General features: G+C 37.1%; 1 protein-coding gene across 1 annotated transcript in view; it reads left to right on the top strand.

The window, feature by feature from the left end:
• The window catches only part of LOC109109094 (2-oxoisovalerate dehydrogenase subunit beta, mitochondrial-like), a 70227-nt gene that overhangs the window by 35483 nt on the left and 8242 nt on the right, over positions 1-26502 (top strand). The window contains exon 9 of the mRNA XM_042771968.1: positions 22662-22748. Within this exon, the coding sequence (XP_042627902.1) occupies positions 22662-22748 (87 nt within the window). The remainder of the gene's footprint in view (positions 1-22661; positions 22749-26502) is intronic.

The following is a 26502-nucleotide window of genomic DNA, read 5'->3' as shown; positions in this document are numbered from 1 at the left end:
AAAGGAGGGGGTTAGTGTAGCATAATGCTGAGCAGTGAGTGATCTGATTAACATGATGTATGAGGACATGTGACAGCCATCCCTCAGGGGTCCATATTAATGAACTACAAATACTGTACTGCTACCATAAGTGGTTTGTTTCGGAACAGTGATACTTTTGCACAAATATGTTACTTATGGCTCTCTACTGGTTCTTGAGAGTGCTTGAATTTTGGACATGTAGATTACTTGTGCTTTCAAGTGCTTGAATGTTAATCTGAAAACCTGAAAACTTTTATTTTAATATTACTTTAGAGGCCTTTGTGTACTCCATGTATACCGGAACATGATTATAATAGGTGCTGATGTCTAATTTGTAAACACTTTTTTTGTTTTGTTTTGTTCGAATATCTAATTTAGCTATGAAACTCAAGCTGGTGCAGGTTATCTACATGCAGCAATCAAGCACACACTGATAGGCCTCTGCAGATTCTGCAGCCAGTGGGGTTGCTTGTTCACCGTCTTAATAATCTGATTCAGTGTTCACTGTAAGCCAGTCCTGCAGCAAACTCCTCTGAATAATATCAGTTCCTCAGAAACCCTCCACCTCCCCCAGCACCACCTGTCTAAATCTGCTGTGGGATTTACGAATGCCTATTCAAGATGCAGCAACAACATAACTTTCATGCTCATAGCAGTGTGTCTGTTTATCTGTTGGCAGCATCAAGTTCATACTTGCTCTGCAGCATGATATAGTTCACCAAGCCCAAATACATTAACATTTTCATATCCATTAACATGCAAAAACTAGTTGTCATGATTGAAATTATCGTTCTAAATCAGATGAAGTCAAGAAGTTCCTCAGCTGGCACATGCAGACTATGATGAACATATCAGCCAATATTAGACTTTTATTTATTTATTTATTTATTTATTTATTTTTAAATCAACCAAAATTTGAGCATGTTTAATTTTACATAGTCATATCCACTATTTTTACATTTAGATTACCTGTGCTATCATCATGCATTTAAACACTTATTTAATAGGACTGTCAAAATAGATGAGATAAACTTTTCATACTGTACAATATAATAATTTTGTGGTGCCTAAATGTACTTGTAGCATTTAAAACTCTTGATTTTAGTGATTTAGTGTTTTCTTTAAGGCAGGTATTAGATCATGGTGCTAATAAAGCGTACCACGTTTTGTTTCAGTAGATTGAATGGTTGCTGTGATACAGCCTTTCATCCAGTTTCAGCTCAAATAGTCTTGTGACTAATGATTCCAGAGCTGCAGGAAATGATGTCATGACAACACTGATTTCACCGTGTGAGACTGTAAATGACTTTGTTAAATGTTCCATCTGGATTTGATTGATAAATAAATGACCTGTAAAGAGGATCTTTACTTATAAACTGGTGCTTGAGCATTTTTCTTCTGAGTTCAGTGGAGTTCCATACAGGTGCGTTTCTGCCAGATTATTGGCTGGAGTCCTGACGTGTCATTGGCTTCCGGCGTTCAGATTACTGAGGATTTATTGTGGTTGGTTATGTGCCTCTCTTAGTTTTACTGCCCTCATCAGATCTGTTTTTCCGTTCATTCCTGCAGAGTTTGCATTCCTTGGCTCGGCACTCATTAGATTTCTAGAATTCCTCTCTGTCTCTGTGTCATTGCTTGGAAGAGAGCAGGAGAAATCCACACAGGCTCATAAAAAGCAAAAGAGCGATAAGTGGCTTTTTTATTCACTCAGAGCCGTTGTTTTTCCCCTCGCTTGTTCTTTAGAGTGTCTCCAGCCAATGACTGAATCATTTGCTATGGAGTGATGTCACTTTTTACAGCAGTTCTGAGACGTAACTTGTTTTCTGTAGCAACGCATATTAAATCATTTCTATGACAAATCACAACATGTACACATTTTATCTTCTCCTTGTGTTAGTTGGTGGTGGGATGTGGTGATCCAAAATGAAATTTAAATAGAGTTTACAAATTCCCTGAGTGGCTGTCATCAGTCCGCCATTGTTTCACCGCCGGAGCAGATGTAGACGAGAGTGACTCCTAAGCGATTGAGGTGTTCTGCTGTTGGATGTAATAATGAACAAAGCAGTCGTCATTTACTTCCCGAAATCTAAGACGACACAGTGGATTATGTTTGTTTTTGATCTACCTGAACGCATCTATGTTCGCGCGAATCATTCGTGACCCACCTTCACCTACAGAAGAAGTGAGTGTAAGGTTTTTTAAATAAATCTTTGCAAATAAACTTTCCTAATAATGAGCTAATTAGCAAGTTTCATGATGAATGCAGCTAAAGTAAATGGTCTTTCTGAGAGCGGCTCAGAAGAGAGGGGCGGAGTCAGCAGAGCTCATTAACATTTAAAGGAAAATGCTTCAAAATGGCTTGCTCTGAAAAGAGCTGTTTTTTACACTACCATTGAGAAATTAGAACCAAACTATGTTACAGACTTTTCATTAAGACCCTAAAGAATCATATCAACTTGTGGAAAATGGACATCCGATGACCGCTTTAGATTGAATGTCATAATTCTTCAATACATGAAATGGTAAAACCAACATCTTAATGATCATTTTTAGACATCTTGTATTTAGGGATGGAAAAACATTAATCGCGATACAGCCTATTGATTATTAAACTTCAAAAGGCTATGATTTCATAAAAAAAAGAAAAAAAATGTAAAAACAGTGCTTCAGACTGCTTCAGTGTGAAATAGTGCACATTTATGCCAAGCAATTGCTTATTAACTCGAGTTGATGAATTATGACAATAATTTATGACTGTTAAATAACATGAGAATTAATTTTATCTCTAGAATGCATATTTTATATCTCATCTGAAGGATCAGCCCGCAATAGTACAGATATTTCAAAATCTGATTCCCGGTGTATTTCTTGCTTGTTTATAATTAAAAGTCACACTTTGTTTTTGTTTTTTTCCTTTTTTCTGGGCATTATTGATATTTTGTTTAGACAATAAATTGTATTTAATTTAATTTCCATTTAATTCATGGTAAACTATTGTAGTTTCTGACTGGGAAACTCAAAGAACATTATTTGACACATATTATTCAAAGTACTGATTTTAGTAGTATCAGTCAAATCTGTGTCCCATTCGCTGAGAAAGACACTATCTGACAAAGCAAGGAGAACTCTACCATTTAAATGCTGTAATTTTGCATAATTTACAATGCACAATAATGCATAATATGAGTATGTAATTAAATGTATTTAAAATGTAATTAAAATGAATTTCAATAAATAAAAATACTGTTAAAATTCAAACATTATTTATTATTTGTCACATGTAGTAGACAATTTTTGTGTCATTGGTAATAGGAGGATTTTCCACCCGGCTTCCACCGCAAGAACCTGTATATTTCAAATCTGTGGGAAGCACTGGCATTAAGGGATGATATTTGCCACCTTACATTGATTTACAGCATCATAACAGCATTTTTCTTCTAACCTTATTACATGTATGCATCATTTTTTGAGTGATTTTATTAATTAATTTATTTTTCATTTTAGAATTTAAATATCGTCTGTTTATCAGTAGCTTAATACTTATTGTAATATTTCATAATAAAATAATTATCAAAATAATAATAATTATTGACTTTTTGGAATCGGACACAGATGTTTAATGTTCTTGAGACATTTATGTATTTAGCCAATAAAAAATAATAAAAAAATAAATAAAATGGTGTCAACAGATTCGGCATGACTCATTTCATAGGCACCAATATCACAAATTTCTGACAAAATTTTCACAAATTATGAGCAATTATTTTTCAGATTTCATTATGAATAGGATTGATGATTAGAGATTATTTATTGAATATTGAAATATGACTTTGAATGCATGAAGAAAAAAAACTGTGGAAGAAAGTCAGTGGGGTCAAATATTGTTTGGACCCCAACGCACTGTACTGTGTCTTGCACAAAATTGTGGATATTGATTGCTGATGGAGAAGATGAGCCTCTCATGGTCCAGCTGCGCTTCAGCGGCAGCATTATGCAATTGAATGGAGGTTTTGGTCTCCTGAGTGGACTGAAGTTAGTTCTGGTTACTGCAGTGAGGCCTGGGTTGGCTCTGCTCGAGTGTAATCATGTGGCTCAGTGATTTGAAGTCCAGGTCACGCAGACTCCAGAGCTAAAAGTGTCCCACAGGGCCACTGTCCAAGCCTTTGGGAGATGTTTTTAAGTTTTGCTGTTCGAAAATGTCTCGGTTTTCACACCAGCAGATTAACACGTGTTAATAACGTGCAGAACAGCAGCAAACTAAGATCTTCAACTCACAGAGACGCTGTGGTGACGGTCGCTCACAGAAGGAAACTATCATCTTTCACTCCACTTGATGTCCTTTTAATGCCAAAAAAAAAAAAAAAAAAAAAACACAAAAAAAACTTATTTTCCTTCTTTCATGAAGCTAAAATGATTCAATTTCACATAAATAAAGCAGAAGGTGGTTTAGGGGCAGAATCACAAAAATACAACAAGAAAAGCATTCCAAGATTTGACCACTATTTTCCAAGGATTGGTGGTTGTTGTTGTTGTTGTTGTTGTTGTTCTACACTGGCTATTAAGTTAGCTAGTATTGTTGTTTTGGAAAAATATGCTGGTTTGCATGGAATTGGCTGTAATGTTATGTTGTTTGTTCTTTTCCATGCAATTACAAAGAATGGAGACTGAAAAATTCATGTTTTAAAAGGGCAAAAGCAACAAGAAAGTATCATTAAAGTAATCCACACAACTTGTGTGCTAAATCTTTCTGACGTTATATCATAGCTTAATATGATAAAACAGGAACCGATCAGAATGATCACTGTTTGCCGTCGTGCTTCTGGATTCCCTTCTCTTCCGCTCTTTAGTGTTCAGCTCTGAAGGTGTTTATGGTGTGTTTTTGATCTTGTTGCTGGTCTGTTTTGAAGGATAAAGCCAGGTTAGGTCAGGCTTTAATTGGGCTCTCTGGCTTGTTTGGAGCTGTTTCGCTCTGAGGTCTCCACTGGCGTTCAGGCTTCATGTTGGGCAGCTCTGAGCGAGGCCCTGTCGCTCTGATATGCATGTGCACGAATTACGCTCCAGCCTTCAGTTTCCCATGCACATTATTAACAGTTTGACATGTTAAAGCGCTGATTAGGAATTCAGGCTGTGCTTGAAGCCCATTCATCATGGAGATCACATGGTGTTTGTGTCCACGTGGCGGACTCTGATTACAGATTCACAAAAACATTTGGAACAAAAATAACAAAATCTATATTGTGGGCAGGATGTGTAAATGTTCTCTTTATGTTATGGTGTAGATATTTGGTTAGGCAGCTTGCGGGCAGCTATTTTCATCCTGCTTTCACCATTTATAGAACAAGTGCAGCTGAAGACTAGTGGCGGGACTAATCAACTAGTCTCCTGCTTTCTCACTGGAACCCATCGACCTCAGATGCAGTGATAGTCCAGCGGGACCCCTGGCACAGCGCAGGCCTCATTATGCAGGGCGTGTATGGGAACGGCAGTAAACATGACATTTCCCTCCAGCGAGCGGCCCCTGCTAATCACAGCCCTGCTGCACAATATGCAGTAAAAGAGCCGCCGCCGTTGCCACCGTGGGACACTGAGCGAAGGGCAGAGAGGACGTTAACCCCTCATTCTCTCCGTCTGAATCTGAATCTGGCCTTTATTGTGCTTTTTGTGCAATATCGCGTGCAGTGTTGGGGGAAAGTTACTTTTAACAGTAATGCATTACAATTAGGGTTGTGACGGTGATGAAATGTTTCCACTGGTTAATCAATGTGTGTCAACAGCGTAATACCGCTGTCACCGGGGGTTGGGGGGCTTGTGTTTGTTAGAGTTTTCCCACTTTCCTTCACTTTTAAATAGCTTTTAAATGACCGTGCACATTTTACTTTCACTTTTAAATTAGCGGCAATTCGGCAGCTTGAATGGACAAAAAAAACAGTACAACGACAAACTCACTGATACTAAACATAAAACATGTATTGATGTATTAACAAAACGAATAAAAATACACCATGCTATTGGCCTAATATAAAATAGCAAAAAGTTTAAATATAAAAAAAACCCTGAAAATCAGCAAACACTGTGGAGCCAATTAAATAAGAAACATATAAACGTGTACATAGAACGTTTATTAGCAAAACGAAAGTTGGAGGCACGGCATACACTTTGATGTAAATTAAAATAAACAAATTACCAAAAGAAAATAAATAAAAAAAAACACTCCAAAATCACCTTAGATATACAGCAAAAGTCAACAGGCTTTTCAAAATATCGCTAAACAGCCACTTTCACCTTCTGTTACGAAACTAAATCTTCCGCCATCGTCTGGTCTGTCTCACCTCACTCGTCTAGTCATTCAGCTTTCCTCACTCGCTTCAGTTTTTATTGTAGTGTCTGTTCTCTTATTGAACTAAATTATTTTTATTACTATAAAAAATCAAAACGACAGTGCCATTGTGGCAAGTGACGTAACTGGTGTTGCGGCGTAACACCATAAACACAGACTATCGCAGCAAGCCTAATTACAATATTGCATTACTTCATAAAAAAGTAACTAAATAATGCATCTAATTGCATTACTTAGTTACTTTTTATGGAAAGTAATGCATTGTTACTTTCGGGTTATTTACTTTTTGTCACATGGGCTGGGCTTGCTTAGTTGTTTTTTCATAACAAAAAGTTACATTTTTGGCAACTGTAAAGGCCCTTTCTTACCAAAAGTGAAATTTAAAAGCCTCAGGATGAAAGAAGTGCCTATGCCTCTGTACTTCACTCCCGAATCAACTCCCAATCAACATGGGACAGGAGAGCTGTCCGTGAATAAATGAGAAAACAAAGTTCCTTCCGTTATTATTTGAAATTGAGAGAATCTAAAATCAAAAGTAATTATAATTCAAAAATAGCCTTAATAATGCATGACCCCCAACATTGATTTCATGTTTATTGAACATAGTTGAGAGACTCTAAAATCTGATGGATGGATCAGTGTAAAATAGCTGTTATCAGACACATCTAGGTCCCCATGATTTACACGATACAGAAAATAGACAGAATTGTGATATGGACTGGTGTTTGTGATCATTAAAGCATAAAATGCTCTTTAGCATCCTATAAAATACACACACACACACACACACACTCACTCACTCACTCTCACTCACTCACTCACACTCTCACTCACTCACTCTCACTCACTCACTCACTCACACTCTCTCACTCACTCACTCACTCTCTCTCTCTCTCTCTCTCTCTCTCTCTCTCTCTCTCTCTCTCTCTCTCTCTCTCTCTCGCTCTCTCCTCTCTCTCTCTCTCTCTCTCTCTCTCTCTCTCTCTCTCTCTCTCTCTCTCTCTCTCTCTCTCTCTCTCTCTCATTGTCAGATGTGGTGATCTGCAATGGAGATTGGTCCATTGTATCCTAGCTACAAATAAGTTTATTGCAAAAATGAATGAAAATGTTACTTCGACTTGCCCATTTTGTGATGCTGTTGATACAATTTTTCATATGTTTTGTGACTGCTTTAGACTTGACCCTATTTTTGTACTGTTGAAAAGAATTATATCTAAATTGGGGTTCCTGTATACTAACAGCCTATTTATTTTAGGCTGTTGTTATAGGAAATCTGCACAAGAACTATGTGTGCTTGCTAATTTTGTCGTAGGTCAAGCCAAATTGGCAATTTTGAAGTCTCATCAAGAAAAAAATGCAGGAAGAGATGTTTGTATTGTGGTTTTATTCAAATCCTTAGTGGAATCACGAGTGATTATAGAATATACATATTATAAGCATATTAATAATGTTCTTTTTTTTAAAAGGAGATGGTGTGTTAAGGAAGCACTGGTTGTAGTGAATGATAATGGGGGGTTGGTTTTTAATTGGTAAGTTTGGTAATACTGTTATTTATTTATTAAAAAAGAGGAAATGTGTGTAAGGTGATTGCAATGTAATAATGTATATCCACAAAATTTTTTAACTATGGTGAATAATAAAGGGATGTAAAAGTCAAGTCTCTCTCTCTCTCTCTCTCTCTCTCTCTCTCTCTCTCTCTCTCTCTCTCTCTCTCTCTCTCTCTCTCTCTCTCTCTCTCACTCACTCACTCACTCACTCACTCACTCACTCACACACAAGAGTGTAAGAGTGTATAATTATCTCTAATGTTAAATATTCAGTGTAAACTGTAATATCTTTCTGTAGTACTTTTAGGTTTAATGTCAGAAACTTCTCTGGTCTTTCTGTAGCTGTGTAATATCCTTTTCAAATGCACTGCTAATTAAAACCATTTCATCATCATTATGATCCATTATGATCTAGCGTTAAGAGAACTGTGTTTCGGCAAGACCTCAGATGTTGTGTGTAATTTTTGCTCCCTGAATAACGTGATTATTCTGGACTATTGGATATCTGTTGTGCAACTGCCTATATTTGAGACCGTATTGCTGTCACTGCGGTCATTTTACATCATGGAGCCCATTTAGGAGACGAAGATGATGAAGGGACTGCTAAAGCAGTGGTTGTCAACTGGTTTTGCTTCAGGATCCAGAAGAATCTTGGGCATCCAAATATGGTACCAGAATTGTTTTTTCATAGAAAAATTCAATGAATAAATCAAACATGATTTTTTTTTAGGACTATCATGAACTGTGAAGCCCCAACAATACACAAAACTATTAGCATGGGGAACAGTTGATCCAAAAGTGAAAATTTGCTGAAATTTACCCTCCCTCAGGCCATCCAAGATGTAGATGAGTTTGTTTCTTCATCAGATTTGTAGAAATGTAGCATTGCATCAGTGTCTCATCAATGGATTCTCTGCAGCGAATGGGTGCCGTCAGAATGAGAGTCCCAATAAGTAATCCACAGCACTCCAGTCCATCAGTTAACATCTGGAGAAGACAAAAGCTGTGTGTTTGTAAGAAACAAATTCATTATTTATTATTATTAATTATTTTGTATGTATTTTTTTTTTTAATAAATTTTAAACCATTGTTTCCAGCTAAAATTCAAGCCCGCAATCCATAATAACACTTCCTCCAGTGAAAAAGTGGTCTGGTCTGAATCAGGAGAGAAATCTGCACAGATCAAGCACCATTTACAAGCCAAAACAGTCCAAAACCGCTCTAAACACATATGTGGGTGGATTTTGATGTGAGAAAACAACAGGAGATGGACCTTTTCACTGAAGGAAGTGTTATTAAGGATTATGGAATTTTGGCCAAAAGCAATGGTTTGAAGTTAAAACGTCTTGAATTTGTTTCTTACACACACGCAGCTTTTCACTTAAAGAAAAAAAAAATTGTGGCATTTGACATTAACCCATACTGCAGTGGGCAGCTATATATCCAGCGCCCGGGGTTCAGTGCCTTGCTCCAGAGCACTTCAGCCATGGGTATTGAGGATGGAAGAGAGCGCTGTTCATTCACTCCCTCCCACTTACAACTCCTGCCAGCACCGAGACTCGAACCTGCGACCTTCTGGTTACAAGTCCAACTCTCTAACCATTAGGCCACAGCTGCCCCACTTCACAAGACATTAACTGATGGACTGGAGTGCTGTGGATTACTTGTGGATTATTGTTATGTTTCTATCAGCTGTTTGGACTCTCATTCTGACGGCACCCATTCACTGCAGAGGATCCACTGGTGAGCAAGTGATGCGATGCTACATTTCAACAAAAAAAAAAAAATAAAAAAAAAAATAAAAACTAAGACAGCACAACAACAAAAAAATATTAGTGTAGAGACTTTTTCTTGTTCACTCAACTTTTGTATAAAAAAAAAAAATAAAAAAAAAAAACAAACATAATAACTGAAAGGAATTAAAAGAAGATATCAGTCAAACAAAAAATGTTAAGTTGAGTTAACTCAAGATACTCAAATACCTGAAGTTGACTGAACAAAAGAATGCTACTGGAAATTGGTACTAAGAAATAATGTGTTACAACTGAAAACTATAATAACAGAGTCCAATCTAAAACTGAAAACACTGACACAATATTAACAAAACATTTATTCAAAAGAGCACTTTCTTAATGTTTTCAAACATTTGCCTGTTGAAGGCAATTAAACAGGCAAGTATACCCATCATTATACCATCAATATCTCTTAAAGTCAGAGCTGTAACCAGCTTGGACATTGAGGAGGACAAGTCTAAACTGCCAAAAACATTCATGGCCTAATGGTTAGAGAGTCAGACAGCAGTTTACCAGCAATGTCATCAATGTCAAAATGACTGAGACGGCCGATCAAAGCAAAATAAAAATCAAATTTGGCCAATGCCTATCCCCACCAATATTCAAGACATGGTTACAGCCTTGCTTAAAGAGAGAGTTTTACACAAAAGTGATAATTCCCTCATTTATTCCCTTATGTCTCAAACTCATATTTATCTTAAATGTTTTGAAACCCCTTTACTTTTCATTTTATGGAGGTAAACATATCAGTCTATAAAAAAATATTTGTGTTCAAAAGAGGAAAGGCAGTCATATGAGTTTGAGATAAAATAGAGTAAATGATGATAAATTTAAATTTTGGAGTAAACTCTCCCTTTAAATATTGCTCACATGAAACAAAATTTTATATACTGCACTAACCTGCCAAAACCTGCATCAATACATAGACAGAACTGCTATCATCATGATATAAAAATCCTGTAATTCCATGCTTTTTAAATTCACAAATATTTAAGCCAAAGTGATTCAACACTGCAACAGTGAAATTAAAAACTGCAGTTAAAACAGTTTTACAAAACTCTGCCACGAAATATGAAATAGGACTAAACAGTAGCATGTACATGAGGAACACAAACTTTCAAAATATGAAGGATGGTCTATAAAATAGAAGTGCACCTATCTGCAAAACACTCAAATGTGTATTTTAGTCCTTTTGGAAAGTCAATAATCAGAACATAGAGAAGTCCAAAGAGTAGCATTAAAGTGGTGGGAAGGTCAGATGGTCCTCCATTACCACAGTTTCCTCCAGGATGATGCAGAAGTTTAGTCATCTCTTAGTTCTCTGTGAGAGGCCGTCCTCCATGACTTCAAGGATGCCCAGTTTCACTCCTCTTTATCAGTGTGCTAAGAAAGAATTATGTACATTTATTGAAAACTGATTGAGCAAGTGTGTAGATATAAAACTCAAAGCACAGATACACTCATGGTGCATTATGTGCTATCCTGATGTAAACACTTAATGAAAATCAGATAAAAAATAAAAACAACAAAATCAAAAAATCTAAAAAAAAAAACAAATTTCATAAGCAAATGGTGATCAGTGAAAATATGAAAAGAACAAAATTTAAAAATCTACCAAATAAATCTATAGGTGGTTTGGTTCCCTGAAGTAAAACGGGGGTCCCCATAGAGCCATGCTGTGTCTGTGATGGGGTTTCTGTTGTCTGTCGGAGGGGGAAAAATTATAATTTACTTCTGTATGATTCCTTACAGATCATAAAAAATTTACAAAAAAACTAAAAATGTACAAAAAATGAACAAATGGTCAAACAAAACAAAACAAAATGACTGTAAAAATCTTGAAAAAGTGCTGGGACAAAAAAAAATTGTAGTGCCGGGACAAAAAAGTAGTAAATTTATGAGAAAAGAGAAAAAAAAAAAAAAAAAAAAAAAACATGGGGACTCAAGTAGACAAAATAGTAGACTGATAATGTCTTGGCAGAAAATTACCAGTACATTTTCCATTATATTTACGGACATTTCCTTTAACCCTAAAACACTACATGCAATGTGGAATTCAAAACACAGGTAAAACGAGTGTATAAAAAAAAAAAAAAACAGAAAATTTTCTTTGTTTTCCAAAATACAAACATTTTGAAAATCACACAGGTCACAGTTAAATGTGGCATGCACTGCCCTTTTATCAGAATTTATGTGGACCCAAAGTAGCTGAGTTTTTAACGCATGATCAGGTTAATAAAATGCAAATTAATGCACAGACTTTAGGCATAATTCACTTACCGACTCTGTAAATAGTCACAGAAGAAACACTGGCCATCACTAAACAGCTGAGGATCACAAATTCACGCAGAAACATGCGCCTTGTTGCTAGGAGACGCGTGACAAATGAAAACAAGTGTTCTAAAATCGGCTCAAAATATCAAACATGTTTGATCTCCTCCGACTGGATGGAATCAGAGTTTAAAGCTAAAAAATCTTCTGTGACCATCATAAACTACACGTATGCACTATTTTCAAAAGGCAACTTAAATGTGCAGCCAAATCCATCGCAACAAAAACTTAATTTTTTCATGTAACAGAATTAAAATACAGCTAGATTTAAACATACAGTAATGTTTGATAACTTGTAGTGAATGTAGAAAATGTAGTGGTGTTATTTTTTTTCTAAATAATCAAGATAAACTAAGTTAACTGGGCAAAGTGTGACTTTAAGGAAAAACAAGATAATCAAAAACCAAAGAAAGCACACTTACCATAAAAACATTCCTCTGGATTATTGCCATGTGCTCTTCTTTCATAAACACTCTTCTTCTGCCGCTTGCTGAACACTTGTTTCTCCCATGTTGAAAAGTTCAGTGCCTTGAAACCTAAACGTTGACGTACTATACGCAACCAGCACGTACTGAGGGCGTGGTTTAGTGTGCGACAGAAAATATTGCCTTCATCAGAAAACGTGCTGATAATATTTTTTAAACGTGTGGTTTATTTAAAAATAACAATTCAATAGAACAGTCCATACGCGCTAATTGTGCTCTGAATTAGTGAGATGAGCGCATAGACACTCACTTCTAATGAAACTTCACAATTAAAAAAGTCTTCCTGCAGATTTAATTGTATTATTATTGTACTATTATATTAACTTTATTATTATTGTACAATAATATATTATACAGTTATACATTAGGCACGTTTTTTTATTCGTAATAATAATTCTGTACACTTTTTAAGAATTACACGGTACATAATAATAATGAGGAATATTATTATTATTATTATTATTATTATTATTATTATTATTATTATTATTATTTACTGTGTAATTCTAATAAAGTGTACAGAATAGTTGTTGATGTTGTTGTTGTTGTTACTGTACAATATTATGACAATTATACATTAAGGAACATTTTAGTTCTTTTAAAAATCACTAACTATTTTTCTTCATTGTCCTGAAGTAGCGTTTAATTTTTACTATATGGGAGGGCAGTTCCCTAATGAGATTGAGTTATCTCAATTTTATAAGTTAGCAGAAGGTTCTTTGGATGAACTTGCAAAGCGCTGTTCACAAAACTCATCTTTTTAAATTTATTTTAAGCTGAATAAATGTATTAAACTTAGTTGTACTGATGTTTTTATGGATTTTTGCTGACTCAACATAACAAAACCAGTCATTTAAACTTTTTTTTAAGTTGGGTTTTTTACAGTGAGAAACAAAGCGGTCTGCATATTGAATGGTCAGAAGGTGTGGACATTTTAAGCAAATTTTCATTCTTGGGTTAACTATTCCTTTAAAGTCTCGTAAGAACTTAAATGACATGTCGTGTGTAAAGAGAGACTATGAGTGTCCAAGAAAAGCCTGCTCACTGTGTTCATCACGTGTTGCGTCTCGGGTCAGGCAGTGTTTGTAATGAGTGCATTGAACTGCTGGTGTTTAGAGGTCAGCTGTAAATAAGCAGTTAGATGACAGGTTTTTACCACTAGCTCAGTTCTTTTTTAGAAGGATTGCTTTCTGAATCCAAGAGGCAGTGAGAAACATTCATCTCTCTGAGATCCATACGCACGGCACATTGGACAATAAAATCGTCATCCGTGCCGCAGGCCGTAGCTAATGTCAACACATTAGCTTCTCATTTAGTTGTCTCTTCAGTTCATAAAGACAGAGACATGTGTTTTAAAATGGCACTGGAACCTCATAAAGACCAAATAGGATGACTTCATTTTGGACCTGTGTTTATGCTCCTAGTTTTTCTTGCTTGAGTTGTTTTTCCTGGTCAGTTGAAGGCTGTTTTGACAGACAGGGTGGGTGAGAGAGCAGGGAATTGGGTTTGCAGGTGGCAGTGGGATACTTAAGGGTGTTTTGTGAAGCTAACAAGACAAACCAACACATACATTACTGTTCAAAACTTTGTGGTTAATTAAATTGGCTAAAAATGACAGCAAAGACATTTATAATGTTACAAACGATTTCTCTCTCAAATACTGTTCTTGTGGAGTTTTGTTAAAGAATACTGAAAAATGGAAACATATATAGTGGGTACGGAAAGTATTCAGACCCCCTTAAATTTTTCACTCTTTGTTATATTGCAGCCATTTGCTAAAAAATTGCCATAAATCAAAAATTTTAAAGATCATTTTTTCCTCATTAATGTACACACAGCACCCCATATTGACAGAAAAACAACACAGAATCGTTGACATTTTTTGCAGATTTATTAAAAAAGAAAAACTGAAATATCACATGGTCCTAAATATTCAGACCCTTTGTTCAGTATTTAGTAGAAGCACCTTTTGATCTAATACAGCAATGAGTCTTTTTTGGGAAAGATGGCAACAAGTTTTTCACACCTGGTTTTGGGGATCCTCTGCCATTCCTCCTTGAAGATCCTCTCAAGTTCTGTCAGGCTGGACGGTAAACGTTGGTGGACAGCCATTTTCAGGGTCTCTCCAGAGATGCTCAATTGGGTTTAAGTCAGGGCTCTGGCTGGGCCATTCAAACGAACAGTCACGGAGTCTGTTTTGTGTGAGCCACTCCTCCTTCGTTATTTTAGCTGTGTGCTTAGGGTCATTGTCTTGTTGGAAGGTGAACCTCTTCGGGCCTCACGGGCCAGTCTGAGGTCCTGGAGCACTCTGGAGAAGGTTTTCAGCCCGCCAGGATATCCCTGTACTTGGCCGCATTCATCTTTCCCCTCGATTGCAGCCAGTCGGTCCTGTCCCTGCAGCTGAAAAACACCCACACAGACATGATGCTGCCACCACCACCATGCTTCACTGTTGGGACTGTATTGGACAGGTGATGAGCAGTGCCTGGTTTTCTCCAAACATACCACTTAGAATTAAGGCCAAAAAGTTCTATCTTGGTCTCATCAGACCAGAGAATCTTATTTCTCTGTTTTTTTGTACAAACTCCACTGGCCGGCTTTCATGTGTCTTGCACGGAGGCTAGGTTCTTCCGTCGGGCCACTCTGCCATAAAAGCCCGACTGGTGGAGGGATTGTGGGCTGCAGTGATGGTTGACTTTCTACAACTTTCTCCCATCTCCCCGACTGCATCCTCTGGAGCTCAGCCACAGTGATCTTGGGGTACTTCTTTTTTTCCTCTATCACCAAGGCTCTTCTCCCCCGATAGCTCAGTTTTGGCCAGACGGCCAGCTGCTAGGAAGGGTTTCTGGTCATCCCAAAACGTCTTCCATTTAAGGATTATGGAGGGCCACTGTGCTCTTAGGAACCCTTAAGTGGCAGCAGATTTTTTTTTGTAACCTTGGCCAGATCTGTGCCTTGCCACAATTCTGTCTCTGAGCTCTTCAGGCAGTTCCTTTGACCTCATGATTCTCATTTGGCTCTGACAGTGCACTGTGAGCTGTAAGGTCTTATATAGACAGTGTGTGGCTTTCCTAATCAAGTCCAATCAGTATAATCAAACACAGCTGTACTCAAATGAAGGTGTAGAACCATCTCACAGGATGATCAGAAGAAATGGGACAAGCACCTGAGTTAAATATCATGAGTGTGTCACAGCAAAGGGTCTGAATACTTAGGACCATGTGGATATTTCAGTTTTTCTTTTTTTTTATTTAAAAATCTGAAAAAAAATGTCAACAATTCTGTGTTTTTTTTTCTTTCTCTCAATATGGGGCGCTGTGTGTACATTAACGAGGAAAAAAATGAACTTAAATGATTTTAGCAAATGGCTGCAATATATGAAAGAGTGACAAATTTAAGGGGGTCGGAATACTTTCTGTACCCAGTGTATATAATCAGGAATGTTTCTTGAGTGGCAAATCATCATATTAGAATGATTTCTGAAGATCTTGTGACACTGAAGACTGGAGTAATGATGCTGAAAATACAGCTTTAATCACAGAAATAAATTACAGTTTAACATGTATTCAAACAGAAATCACTTATTATAAATTGCATTAAAAATCTTACTAATATCATTCTTTTAAATGCTACACTCATATTTTCTAAATGACCCAGTGAAGTAAAAGTGGTTGTGTAGCTGTTATTTGGTGTCTGTTTGCTCTGAGGCATCTACAGTGGCCCTGAGGAGTATTTGCACACTTACGTCACATTTTACTGGGTTACAACACACTTTTGTTATATAATTTTACTTATAAGTCCACATATAATTTCAGTCATTTGAATCAACACCCACTGCTGTGATTGGCCAATATCATTGCAGTAGGAAAAAGACTTCTGCCATGACGCGTGTGGATCTGTCTCACTGTCATATTATTCAGCCTCATAGCATCCATTAATGTTGTCATTTGTCATTAGTGTTTCCAGTCCGTCACATTGGCTTTGCTGGAAAACCACCAAGCATTTCTTCAGCCGGCACCGGAGACTCTCACTAGTGACGTTCTGTCCCGGGATACAGTAATAACAGTCGGTTGTTTGTGTCTGAACTATCTGCGGTATGTGCTGTGCCTCCTCAGTATTTTCCTTGACTCTCTGTTAACTCGGCCAATGACCCGGTTGACCGGGTTCAGTAGTGCCACATTACTTTGACTAGACTCATTTAACTCTGGGGTTTTACCAAAAAAAAAAAAAAAAAAATGTATAGCCTGAATGCACTGTAAGTCGCTTTGGATAAAAGCATCTGCTAAATGCATAACTGTAAATGTAATGTAATGGTGAACTTTTATTATGGAACCTTGACCCCTTCTCCACCTTTACCTTACCAAACAAAATAACATTTTTTTAGATCTACAACCGACATCAACAAAACAAGAGACTCACAAAAAAAACCCCCACTGTATCAAATAAGATCCTGCTTTATTATACTGCATGCATTAGAAATGCAACACTACAGTTAGGCCATGGTTCAATACATACCTTGTTTTTTTTAATCACGGTTTTCAGTTCAACAAAAAACTAACTTCTGTACACTGGAGAAAACCATGGGTTATCATGTCTAAATCACATTTCTTTTGAGAGAAGTATTATTTTTTCCTATTTTTTTATTTTTTATTTTTTTACCCCAAAATAGGATGCATCAGTCACTGAGCACTATAAACACATTTAATGTATGTTTCATTCATACTGGTAGCCAGAGGGCGCCCTCGCGCAGAAACTCCACATATGGCTCACAGAAGTAATAGAACTGATGACTTTACGGGAAATCCCTAAAACGGACAAAAATATCCAGATGTCACTGCAACTGAAACATAAAGACAATAAACACTCGACTACAACAATAAATAGTTTATCTGTGTTTTCTTCATTTATCTCGGGTATTTTCGTAATGATTAAGTATATTTAAAATGCATTGCTAATCGACATTAGAATATATTTTCTGCCTCATTCTGTGATAAGAAGCCACATCAGATCACAAAAGGAAGTTGTTTCAAAATTTGAAAAGAAATTTTTTAAAAAAAACATACTTATATTGTTCACTAAAAACATTGTAAGGATTAAAGAACCTGAGATACTTTGATCTCCTGAGAAACAGACAATACAAACATACATGGGCATCTTCGAGACACCCCACAGAGTGGAGGTGCAGGAGACCCTCCTTCCCTTCTGGCCATTTGTTTCATTTTTAAATCCCTTCACCCATGCTTTCTTCTACTCAATCTGCTCAAAATGATTACATGAAAATGTCGATGCAAGTGAAACTAACAGTCATGTCTGGTATCATTTGAAATGTCTCAGTGCAACTGGTCAAATGGTCTCAATCTTACAAAAGTAGATTAAAAGATAATACAGATCCTAAGAGTTAAGAGATATTTTGCCTACTGTGTGATGGGAGTGCCCCTTCCCAGGGTCCTCCATGTAAATTACCCTCCTGTTGTCCCATTGAGTTGTAAAACCACCCAGGCTTGGGACCTGAGTTAATGCAAATTTCCTATTGTTAGTTACTGTCTCCATCTCGGGGGATGTTTGTCTTGGTCTGAGGTATTTAAAACGATTGCAGCAAAAGGATCAGGGCCCTTCTGTAGCCAGAATGAGCCCTTAGCATGAAGTGTGTCCACACACTTCATACTTATGTATTTTTTCTAAAGGTCAGGTATGCATCTTTTTACTCTTAGATTCGCCTTTGAGAATTTGATGTCTTGTATTGATTTGATATCTCTGAATTGGCTATGTAATTTGGGCATAATACTTACCTGACTGATAATAAATTGTTACATTTGATTTACTCTGAGTTACTCTGAAATTGTTCCCTCAAGTAGATTAAGTGAAGGCTATGTTTCCCGCAAATCTGCGTCCAGGGTTAAGTGCATACTAAAACTCAGGCGATGGAGCATGGGGCACATCAGGTGAGGTTTTAGATTTCTGGCTAACCGCTTGACTTTAGTTAAGTTGTACTCAGTTGCAGTAACTATGGGGGGCTAGTCAGAGCACTGGTCATAACCGCTGGTTATTGTCTCAGCTTTAATTAAGTTCTACGCAGTTATATAACTGTCGGGGGGGCTAGACAGGTAGTGCTAGCATAACCGCTGATTATTGTTTGAGCTTTATTTAAGTTGTACGTAGTTAATCTTAACTATCGGTGGCTAGACAAAGAGTAACTAGCATAACCTCTGATTATTGTCTCAGCTTTAATTAAGTTGTACGTAGTTATATGACTGTCGGGGGGGCTAGACAGATAGTGCTAGCATAACCGCTGATTATGTGGTGAGCTTTAACTAAGTTGTACATGGGTAACTGAGGGGGACTAAACGAAAAATACTATTTCAAATATGGTAAAGTATGGGTAACCTATTAAATAGTATTAGTCATAACCTCTGACTACTGTTTAGACTGGCGAGTTTGTGATCGTGGGGCACACGTAGAAGAACGGCCCGTCGTGGGACAACCCTGAGCGACATAGATTCCTAATGAACAAGTAAATATAAAGTAAAGAGTTAACTAGAATAATCCAATGTCAGAATAATAATAATAATAATTAGAGACAGACAATCAACCAATTTGCCTTTCAAACCTAAATTCGAGGTCATACTAAAATGGAGTCAGATGAATTATTAAAATGGAGTCAGATGAAATATTAAAATGGAGTCAGATTAGAATTGGATTTAAATTGAATAACTCTACACGCTGAAACACCGAAGACCGAACGCGCAAGAAACCTTCAGCCAGCACCGGATACCTTCCTTGGACCGAGTGCCTGGACCTTACAACATGTTATAGTGTTCTCTTTTGTTTTTATTTTCAGTAATTTTAGTTTAATTTTTAGTAATTTTGTTTTTTTTTCCTTTCTTTTTTTCTCATAAACATAAAAAATTGTCCCAGCTCCAGACTTTGAATGCTAGTTTATTTTAAGTTTGAAACATTCATGTATATAAACACACAAAATCTGAAGTGGGTCAGACTGCAATTTAAAACACACCACAATAATCAGTGATCATATATATCATTCTTCTCTATGGACACTTTTCTCTTTAGGGTCAAATACTCTCATGACAGAGCAACAGTTTGAAGAAACTTGCTGAGCAAGATTGTTTAAACCGTCACCATCTTTATATCTAGCTACCTGAAGTACATCTGGTTTAATAGCACACACATTTGAAGCAAAATCACCCCCTTGAGTACTGAGCTTTGCAATGCAAGTTAAATATGGTCAGCAAACAGATCACCTGCAGTGTGTCTGCCAAGTGTTCTGCAGTAATATACTTCAGTCAAATATGTTCATGGTCTAAAGATGAATTTATTTGCTGCATTGCATCACCAGGTCTGTCTTAAAAATCATTTAAAATTCAATCAGTCAGACCTGGTTAATAACAAAAAAAATGTGTATGGTGTGGGACAGCTGTAAGAAAATGCCTCCGGTCACACCCCTGCATACTTGCTGTCTTATCGAAATCTCACACCCTTGCTAGCACACAGTCTCAAGATTCTGCCGCTGTCCTGTCTCAGTCCGCTGGCATCTGAGGCATCAGAAGACGTATCAGTGACTCTTAAGTTTCTGGCATATGACCAACTTGGTTATGAGGTGTGGAATTATTTTTAAGTCATTCATTATTCTTCATTTAACTGTCAAGTCCAAAGTAAACACTGGCAAAGTGTTTTACTCAGCACTCAAATACAGGCTCCAAAAGAATTCCTTTTTTTTTTTTTTTTTTTTTTTTTTGTGCCAGATTCCCCAAAGAACCTTTCAGAACCCCTTTTTTCCCCCCTAAATTTGAAGAGCATTTTAAAACGTTGAAGAAACTTTTTTTCACTATAAAGAATAAGTGCCAATAAAGAAGCTTTATTTGAAGGAAGGACACAGTGGTGGTTTCTCAGGGTTTCAGGGTTTAAACCTGCAACCTCTGCTTTACTGGAGATTTACCCACTAATCCACGGATGTTGGACTGGCAGTGCTGTTCTTAGACTTCTAAGGGCCCTAAGGAAAACAGGAGGCCCCTTTCAGTGTGTTCATAAAATCCCTATTATGGCCCTCAACCCCTAAAACTGTTCTTTCAGTGCAGTTTTACTGTCAACAAACAACAGTGGGAAGAAACAGCATAAATACAAAAGAAAAAAGATACAAATGAAATCAATTATTTTGTCAATCAAAAGTGTGCCGTCACATTAATTGAGCGTGAGTAGTGCAGCAAAAATAGACTCGATGCCGAATCCATCTCTTCAGTGGTGTTCATGCGACGCTCCTGCTCCGTGTGAATGCACTCATTTGTCAACATGCACACTGAAAAAAATATGCGTTGCTCATGCTTGAGGTGTGAAAACGGCCTTATAATACAATATAATATATAATACAGGACACTCCATCAGCAGCTGTGGGTGGGGCCTTAGCAATATATGTCATACTGCTTTGAAAATCAAAACAGATTGATAATTGAGGCTGTTTGGGTTTTTGGGGAACTGAAAAAAAGGAGTGAATTGATTTTTATCATTGTAGGGTGGTTGTGTCCACACTGCTGAGACAAAATTTATATGCAAAGACCATGTAAAAATTTCACATCCGATGTCCCCCTTTTAGTGACAGAGACAGCAGCATGTTTATTGCCTGCTGTGACCTTAAGAACAAATGCACTGATCTTATATACTGATAAACGTGATTACTATCCCAACTGTTTATGTTCACTTAACTCTTTCCCGGCCAGTGTTTTTTTTAAGCTGCGAGCCGATGACAGCATTTTTGATCATTTTCATAAACATTTATTGGCTCCCATAATATTTTGTTGTATGAATGATGCCAATGATGCCTAGAATAAAATTTTAATTACAACAGTCAGCGCACACGGCTCACACATTGAAGCCAGTGGATGTTGCAGGTGTCTTTGTGAAGCTCCAGAGAAATGCACTAAACGTCCAGCTCAATATCCAGACTTCATCACATTCTTCTCAGCAGTTGCACAACTATGGCTTCTCAAGGCTTTTATACAATAACTCAGATTACAGAACAAAACAGAATCTTTCTGCAGGAAATGCCTGATCACCAGCACATGGATGAGTTCTATTATAAAGTGCTGTTTTGCACCTGTTTTTCTCCTTTGAAGAGCTCACTTTGCAGCACGATCTGTCAGTTTTATATCTCGTAGAATGTGACGATTAGTCAGTGCTCCACAGATGCTGTTTATTTTGAAACAGAACAGAAAGATTGTTTAACTGAAGTCATAATGACCATTGGCACTGAAGTATGAACATCAAACAAAATTCATAATCAGCAGCAAATGGTGTTTTCAGTCTGCACTAATTAATAAACGCAGTGGCCACGAGCTGCAGTGCTCATGTGGATAATAGGTATGAGTACATGCACTGATTTTCATCAGTCCCAATAAATCCAGTCTGATTTAAGATTCTGAAAGTTCTAAATGAACCCTAAACAGTTTGATTCCAATATTCATTTTCATGTGCATTCTTGTATTCTGAATATTTATTTATTTTTTAGCAAATAATCCATAAATATTCAATCTCATTCACTGACCAGTTCTTAAGATGTAATAATCATATGCATGTTGGTAAAAAGGTATTTTCTGAAACTGATTGAGAGGATAGTCTTATTCAAGCATTTGCATGATTAGTTTTTTGATCAAATTATTTCAGGTCTACACCATCCCTGTCAATCCATACTAAATTGATATATAATAATATTTCCAGATTTCTCAGACAGGAAGGTTTTGGTTTTCTTTGTTTAAATGTTACATTTTGACACTCTTTGCCTGATTTGACACTGAAACTCTGTCTTTGACATGTAAGTAAAGCTGCCTTCCTGCAGCTCAAACACTAGAGCAATGGTACTAGCAACACCAAGGTCATGGGTTCAATTTGCAGGAAAAGCAAGAACTGATAAAATTTGTGCTTAAAGTGCAAGTTGCTTTGGATAAAAGCATATGCCAAAAACTTATGTGTAAATGTACGCTTTGATTTCATATTTAGATTTTAGTTTCAGGGGCTGGAATTCAGAAGCAAAATTATAATATTGCCCAACAAACACAAAATATTGAGGCTCGTGCATGTTTCCACGTGTCTTTTTGAGTAAAAATAGACTTCCTAATAGCTGATGTTCTCTCTCTTCCAGTCGGTGGTGAAGACGGGTCGGCTGCTCATCAGTCATGAGGCTCCGGTGACCGGAGGATTCGCAGCCGAGATCAGCTCTACGGTTCAGGTAAGAGTCCGATGGGAAATCAGTGATTTATAGATTGACCAGTACTGATTATCTTTTCAAGTTCAAGTGGTCAAAAACTGTGGTGCAGAAGCTTTTTATTTGTTCATTTTCTGCCTTTTGACACTTTAACTAAATAATGGTGGACTTTAACAACATCTGTATGCTCTCGTGCTACATCATCAACCATCAAAACTCAATTCCAGTGCTCATGAATGCTAGGACAGACGTATGAAAGTACCTGGATGTGTTCTTGATATTGTGGACTTGAGAGAATCAAACCATTGGAAATCCATCAGAAGTCATCGTGGGTGGTCCACGTATGGAAGCCTGTAAGCTTTAAATTCCCGCCGCAACCTCACAAAAAAGTGACAACTCGTGAAAGTAAATATTTGTCACTTTATTTTGCATTATTTTAATCAAGTGTTAAAGACTAAATACATGCAGACGCAGTAAAATAAAGATATAAATAATGTCTATAATAATATGGAATAAATGTTTTATTAGGCTAGGACATTGTTTATGATGTTATTCTGTATTCATCATGCATTTGCATGACGGTCAGTTCAGTAACAAGATCACAGCATATCTCAATTCTCACAAAGATGTGACCTCGCTTCCTTCCGAGTTTGTTCTGGCAAGACCGGTCTTCATAAAGGTGCAAGTCCATTCATTGCATTCGTGGAATTCAGAAACAGACTGTCTGACCAACGAGCAGTTAGCCATGGGTTATCACTCTTATTTTTTGGATTCAAATTATACCAGTTTTTATGTAACTGACTTTATGACCGATCTTAGAAAAAATAGATGAGAACTTGAAAGTCTAGTCTAAGCATTTTATGCAAATGTCTACAGATATTAAATTATTTGACTCCGTCTCACTTTTGATCATCATCAATCTTTAAAATTAAATTGGTTACATTTTCAAACTATAAACTACTAGTCCATAAGAACCCTGATCCAGACTTCTGTTTTCAAGCCAACTAGTGTAATTTAGCTGAAATCAACCAAACTCAGACATTAAACTGATGCTCGAAGTGTGAAAGCAGCCTGTTTTGTAGAGGAATGAACAGCAGAAACTCTTCTTTTAGGACTCTTTGCTGTTCTTTTGAGGTTTCAGTTCATAATTTATTTTAAAATAGGAATCTTTTGTAACATTATAAGTGTCTACACCATCACTTTTGATCGATTTAATGCATCCATGCTGAGTTCAAGTGCGTACTGACCTCGAGCTTTTGAACAGTGGTGCTCACATTCATGAGCGTCTCGGCCCTCGGCGAGCTCGTGCTGACTTTTATCAAGAGATTGATCCATACTTAGATGCAGGGCTGATCTTTAAACACAGACATCAGTCATGTTTCCATTGACGTCAAAGTTTGTTGAAGCACCTGTGAGCGGGCTGGACACGCTGGGCGCTGATGAGTCAGCCGGACGTGCACAGATAATGGCACTGAACAGAAAAGATGCACTGCGGTTAAGATGAGCTGTGGTCAAGCTACTGACGTCTGTGATAACGGCAGCTAATGTATCTGCCCTCCACCAAAACACCCAGTGCCCAACAAAACACACACAACATTCTGCAGTCTAGTGTCACGATACCAACAATACCAGTGAGTAGGGCTGGGGAAAATATCTAATTGCGAATTTTTTTTTTTTTTTTTTTGAGACATTGCGATTGCGATTTGATTTGCAAAGTCAAGCTTCAGCTCAATATTGTCAATAATGTGCAGCACAGTATGAGGTATCATTACCCTGCTGAAAAAAAAAGCAGAAATTCTTACAGTTTCTGTTAAACCATTACAAAATTCCTTTTTTGATTTTGGCATTATTCCAATATGAATTACTGTTGTTCTATTGGTTGCCATCTGCCATATTACATCCCACCAATAGAATCCATCAAATAGACACCATTATAGTTTACATTAAAACCAATACAATTCCCATTATAACCCTGAAATCCATTCAAATGTTCAATTGTGTTTTGGGAGGGGTTCTATATATTAGCAGACAAGATTATAATGGCATAACTACTTTTACAGAATTAACTTAATTACTGAATTTCACTGGAAAGATTTTTTTTTTTTTTATAAATAAAGAACTGTATTTCTTTAGTCAATTATTAAAGTATTACATATTTTACATTGTATTTGAGATTTTAAGAACCAGTGGAAAATGTGCTGAATGTTTCATTTCATCCAAGTGAAATTAGCAAGCAGTTAGACTGAATTTACATTCGTTTTAAACGCGGAGCCAGGCGCGAGTCGACACAGGTTGTGCGCGTGCGTCAAGCCTCATCCATTACGTTACGAGACAGGCTGCGTGAGTGTGGCAAGTGTGAACGGCTCGTCCGTGACGCGGGATTCGCACCACGTGGGGCAGAGAGGAGTGAGTATGAGAAACATTCAGAGACATAGTCTGTGTGTGGGGTCTTCTGAATTGGGAATAGCGAACATGCAATAAGGGATGCTCTTGATATACATTGTGACTCAGCTCTTGCAAATTACCTTTCTTGCTCCTTGTCTGTCCTTTCGAAGCGTAAGTTACATAATGTTTTTCTTTAGTTTTAATTTGCCTAACTGTTGATCTGACCCTGTAGACGCCATAATCCCACTCTCTCTCTCTCCCGCTCTGTTTTTAAATTTTTTTTTTTTAATGGTGGGCGTTTACGCAGTTGGCTAGAGCAGAGCTGATTGGGGAGAACGGAGGTGCGCTCACTCTATTGGTTAGTAAGACTAGCACTCAAGGCTGGCAGTCAAGCATATGCTCTGGAACAGAGTAATATCAGAGCCCGTCTACGGAGAGCCTTCCCACTCCCTATTAAGTCCTATTGTACTGAATTTTGGTTGCAGTTCCACCAGAGTTCCACTGGAGGCGATCGCCATGAGTGCAAAATGAATGGGAGTCTGCGGGGCTAGACGGCTAAATTTGACCCTTTCCCCCGATTGCCGTTGAGAAATCTCAGATCTGATTGTAGATTTTGCAAGTTCAACATGGGTTATAGGTTGAAAGCTGAATGAACGAGTACTTATGTCCTTTCGATTTTTTACAGGTTGAGTTGTTGTTGCCCATAACACGCTAGCATTCTGCTAATGAATGTATAACATATGACGTCATTGACATTTTAAAAGACTTTTTAAAGCAAATAAGCGACTCTAAAAAATCGAACACCCAGCAATGTGTAATTTCTTTGCATCTCCTTTCGAATACAACATTCAAATTACTAGACAAAAAATTATATCCTGAGAAAAGTGGATTTTGAGGGGTATACCGTCATTGACCTCCATTCATTCTGCACTCGTCCTGTGAGCGCCCTCATATGGAATCAGAGTGGAACTGCAACCAGTTCAGAAGCCGGAAGTGTAGTGAGAGTGAAACTTCTCGCCATATTAGACATTCTCTGGTAATATCGCGTCTTGATTAATCGCACAGCCCTACCAGTGAGATTTCACAGTTCTCAGTGACGATTTCAGTACTGTAGCAAAAACTACTGTAGCTATTTAATTTTAATGGTTTTTTTAATGTAACGATTAGCTTATAATAAACATTAACTATTAATACAAATATAAAATAAATGAAATTAGTAAGTCTTTAATAATCATAAGTAATTAATACATTAAAACATTAGCAAATTGCCCACTGTGGAAGGACATCTTAGTAAAATGCTTTGACAGTGTTTGCTGCTCTGCTGAGTTTGAAATAATCTGGCTCACTTATTAAACCACAAGTTACTTTCCTCAAGATGAACTCTGAAAACAAG

This window comes from Cyprinus carpio, chromosome A16 (assembly GCF_018340385.1).
Source record: "Cyprinus carpio isolate SPL01 chromosome A16, ASM1834038v1, whole genome shotgun sequence".
Classification (NCBI taxonomy): Eukaryota; Metazoa; Chordata; class Actinopteri; order Cypriniformes; family Cyprinidae; genus Cyprinus; species Cyprinus carpio.
Note: the sequence above shows the minus strand (reverse complement) of the source record. Positions and strands in the feature narration are given on the sequence as shown.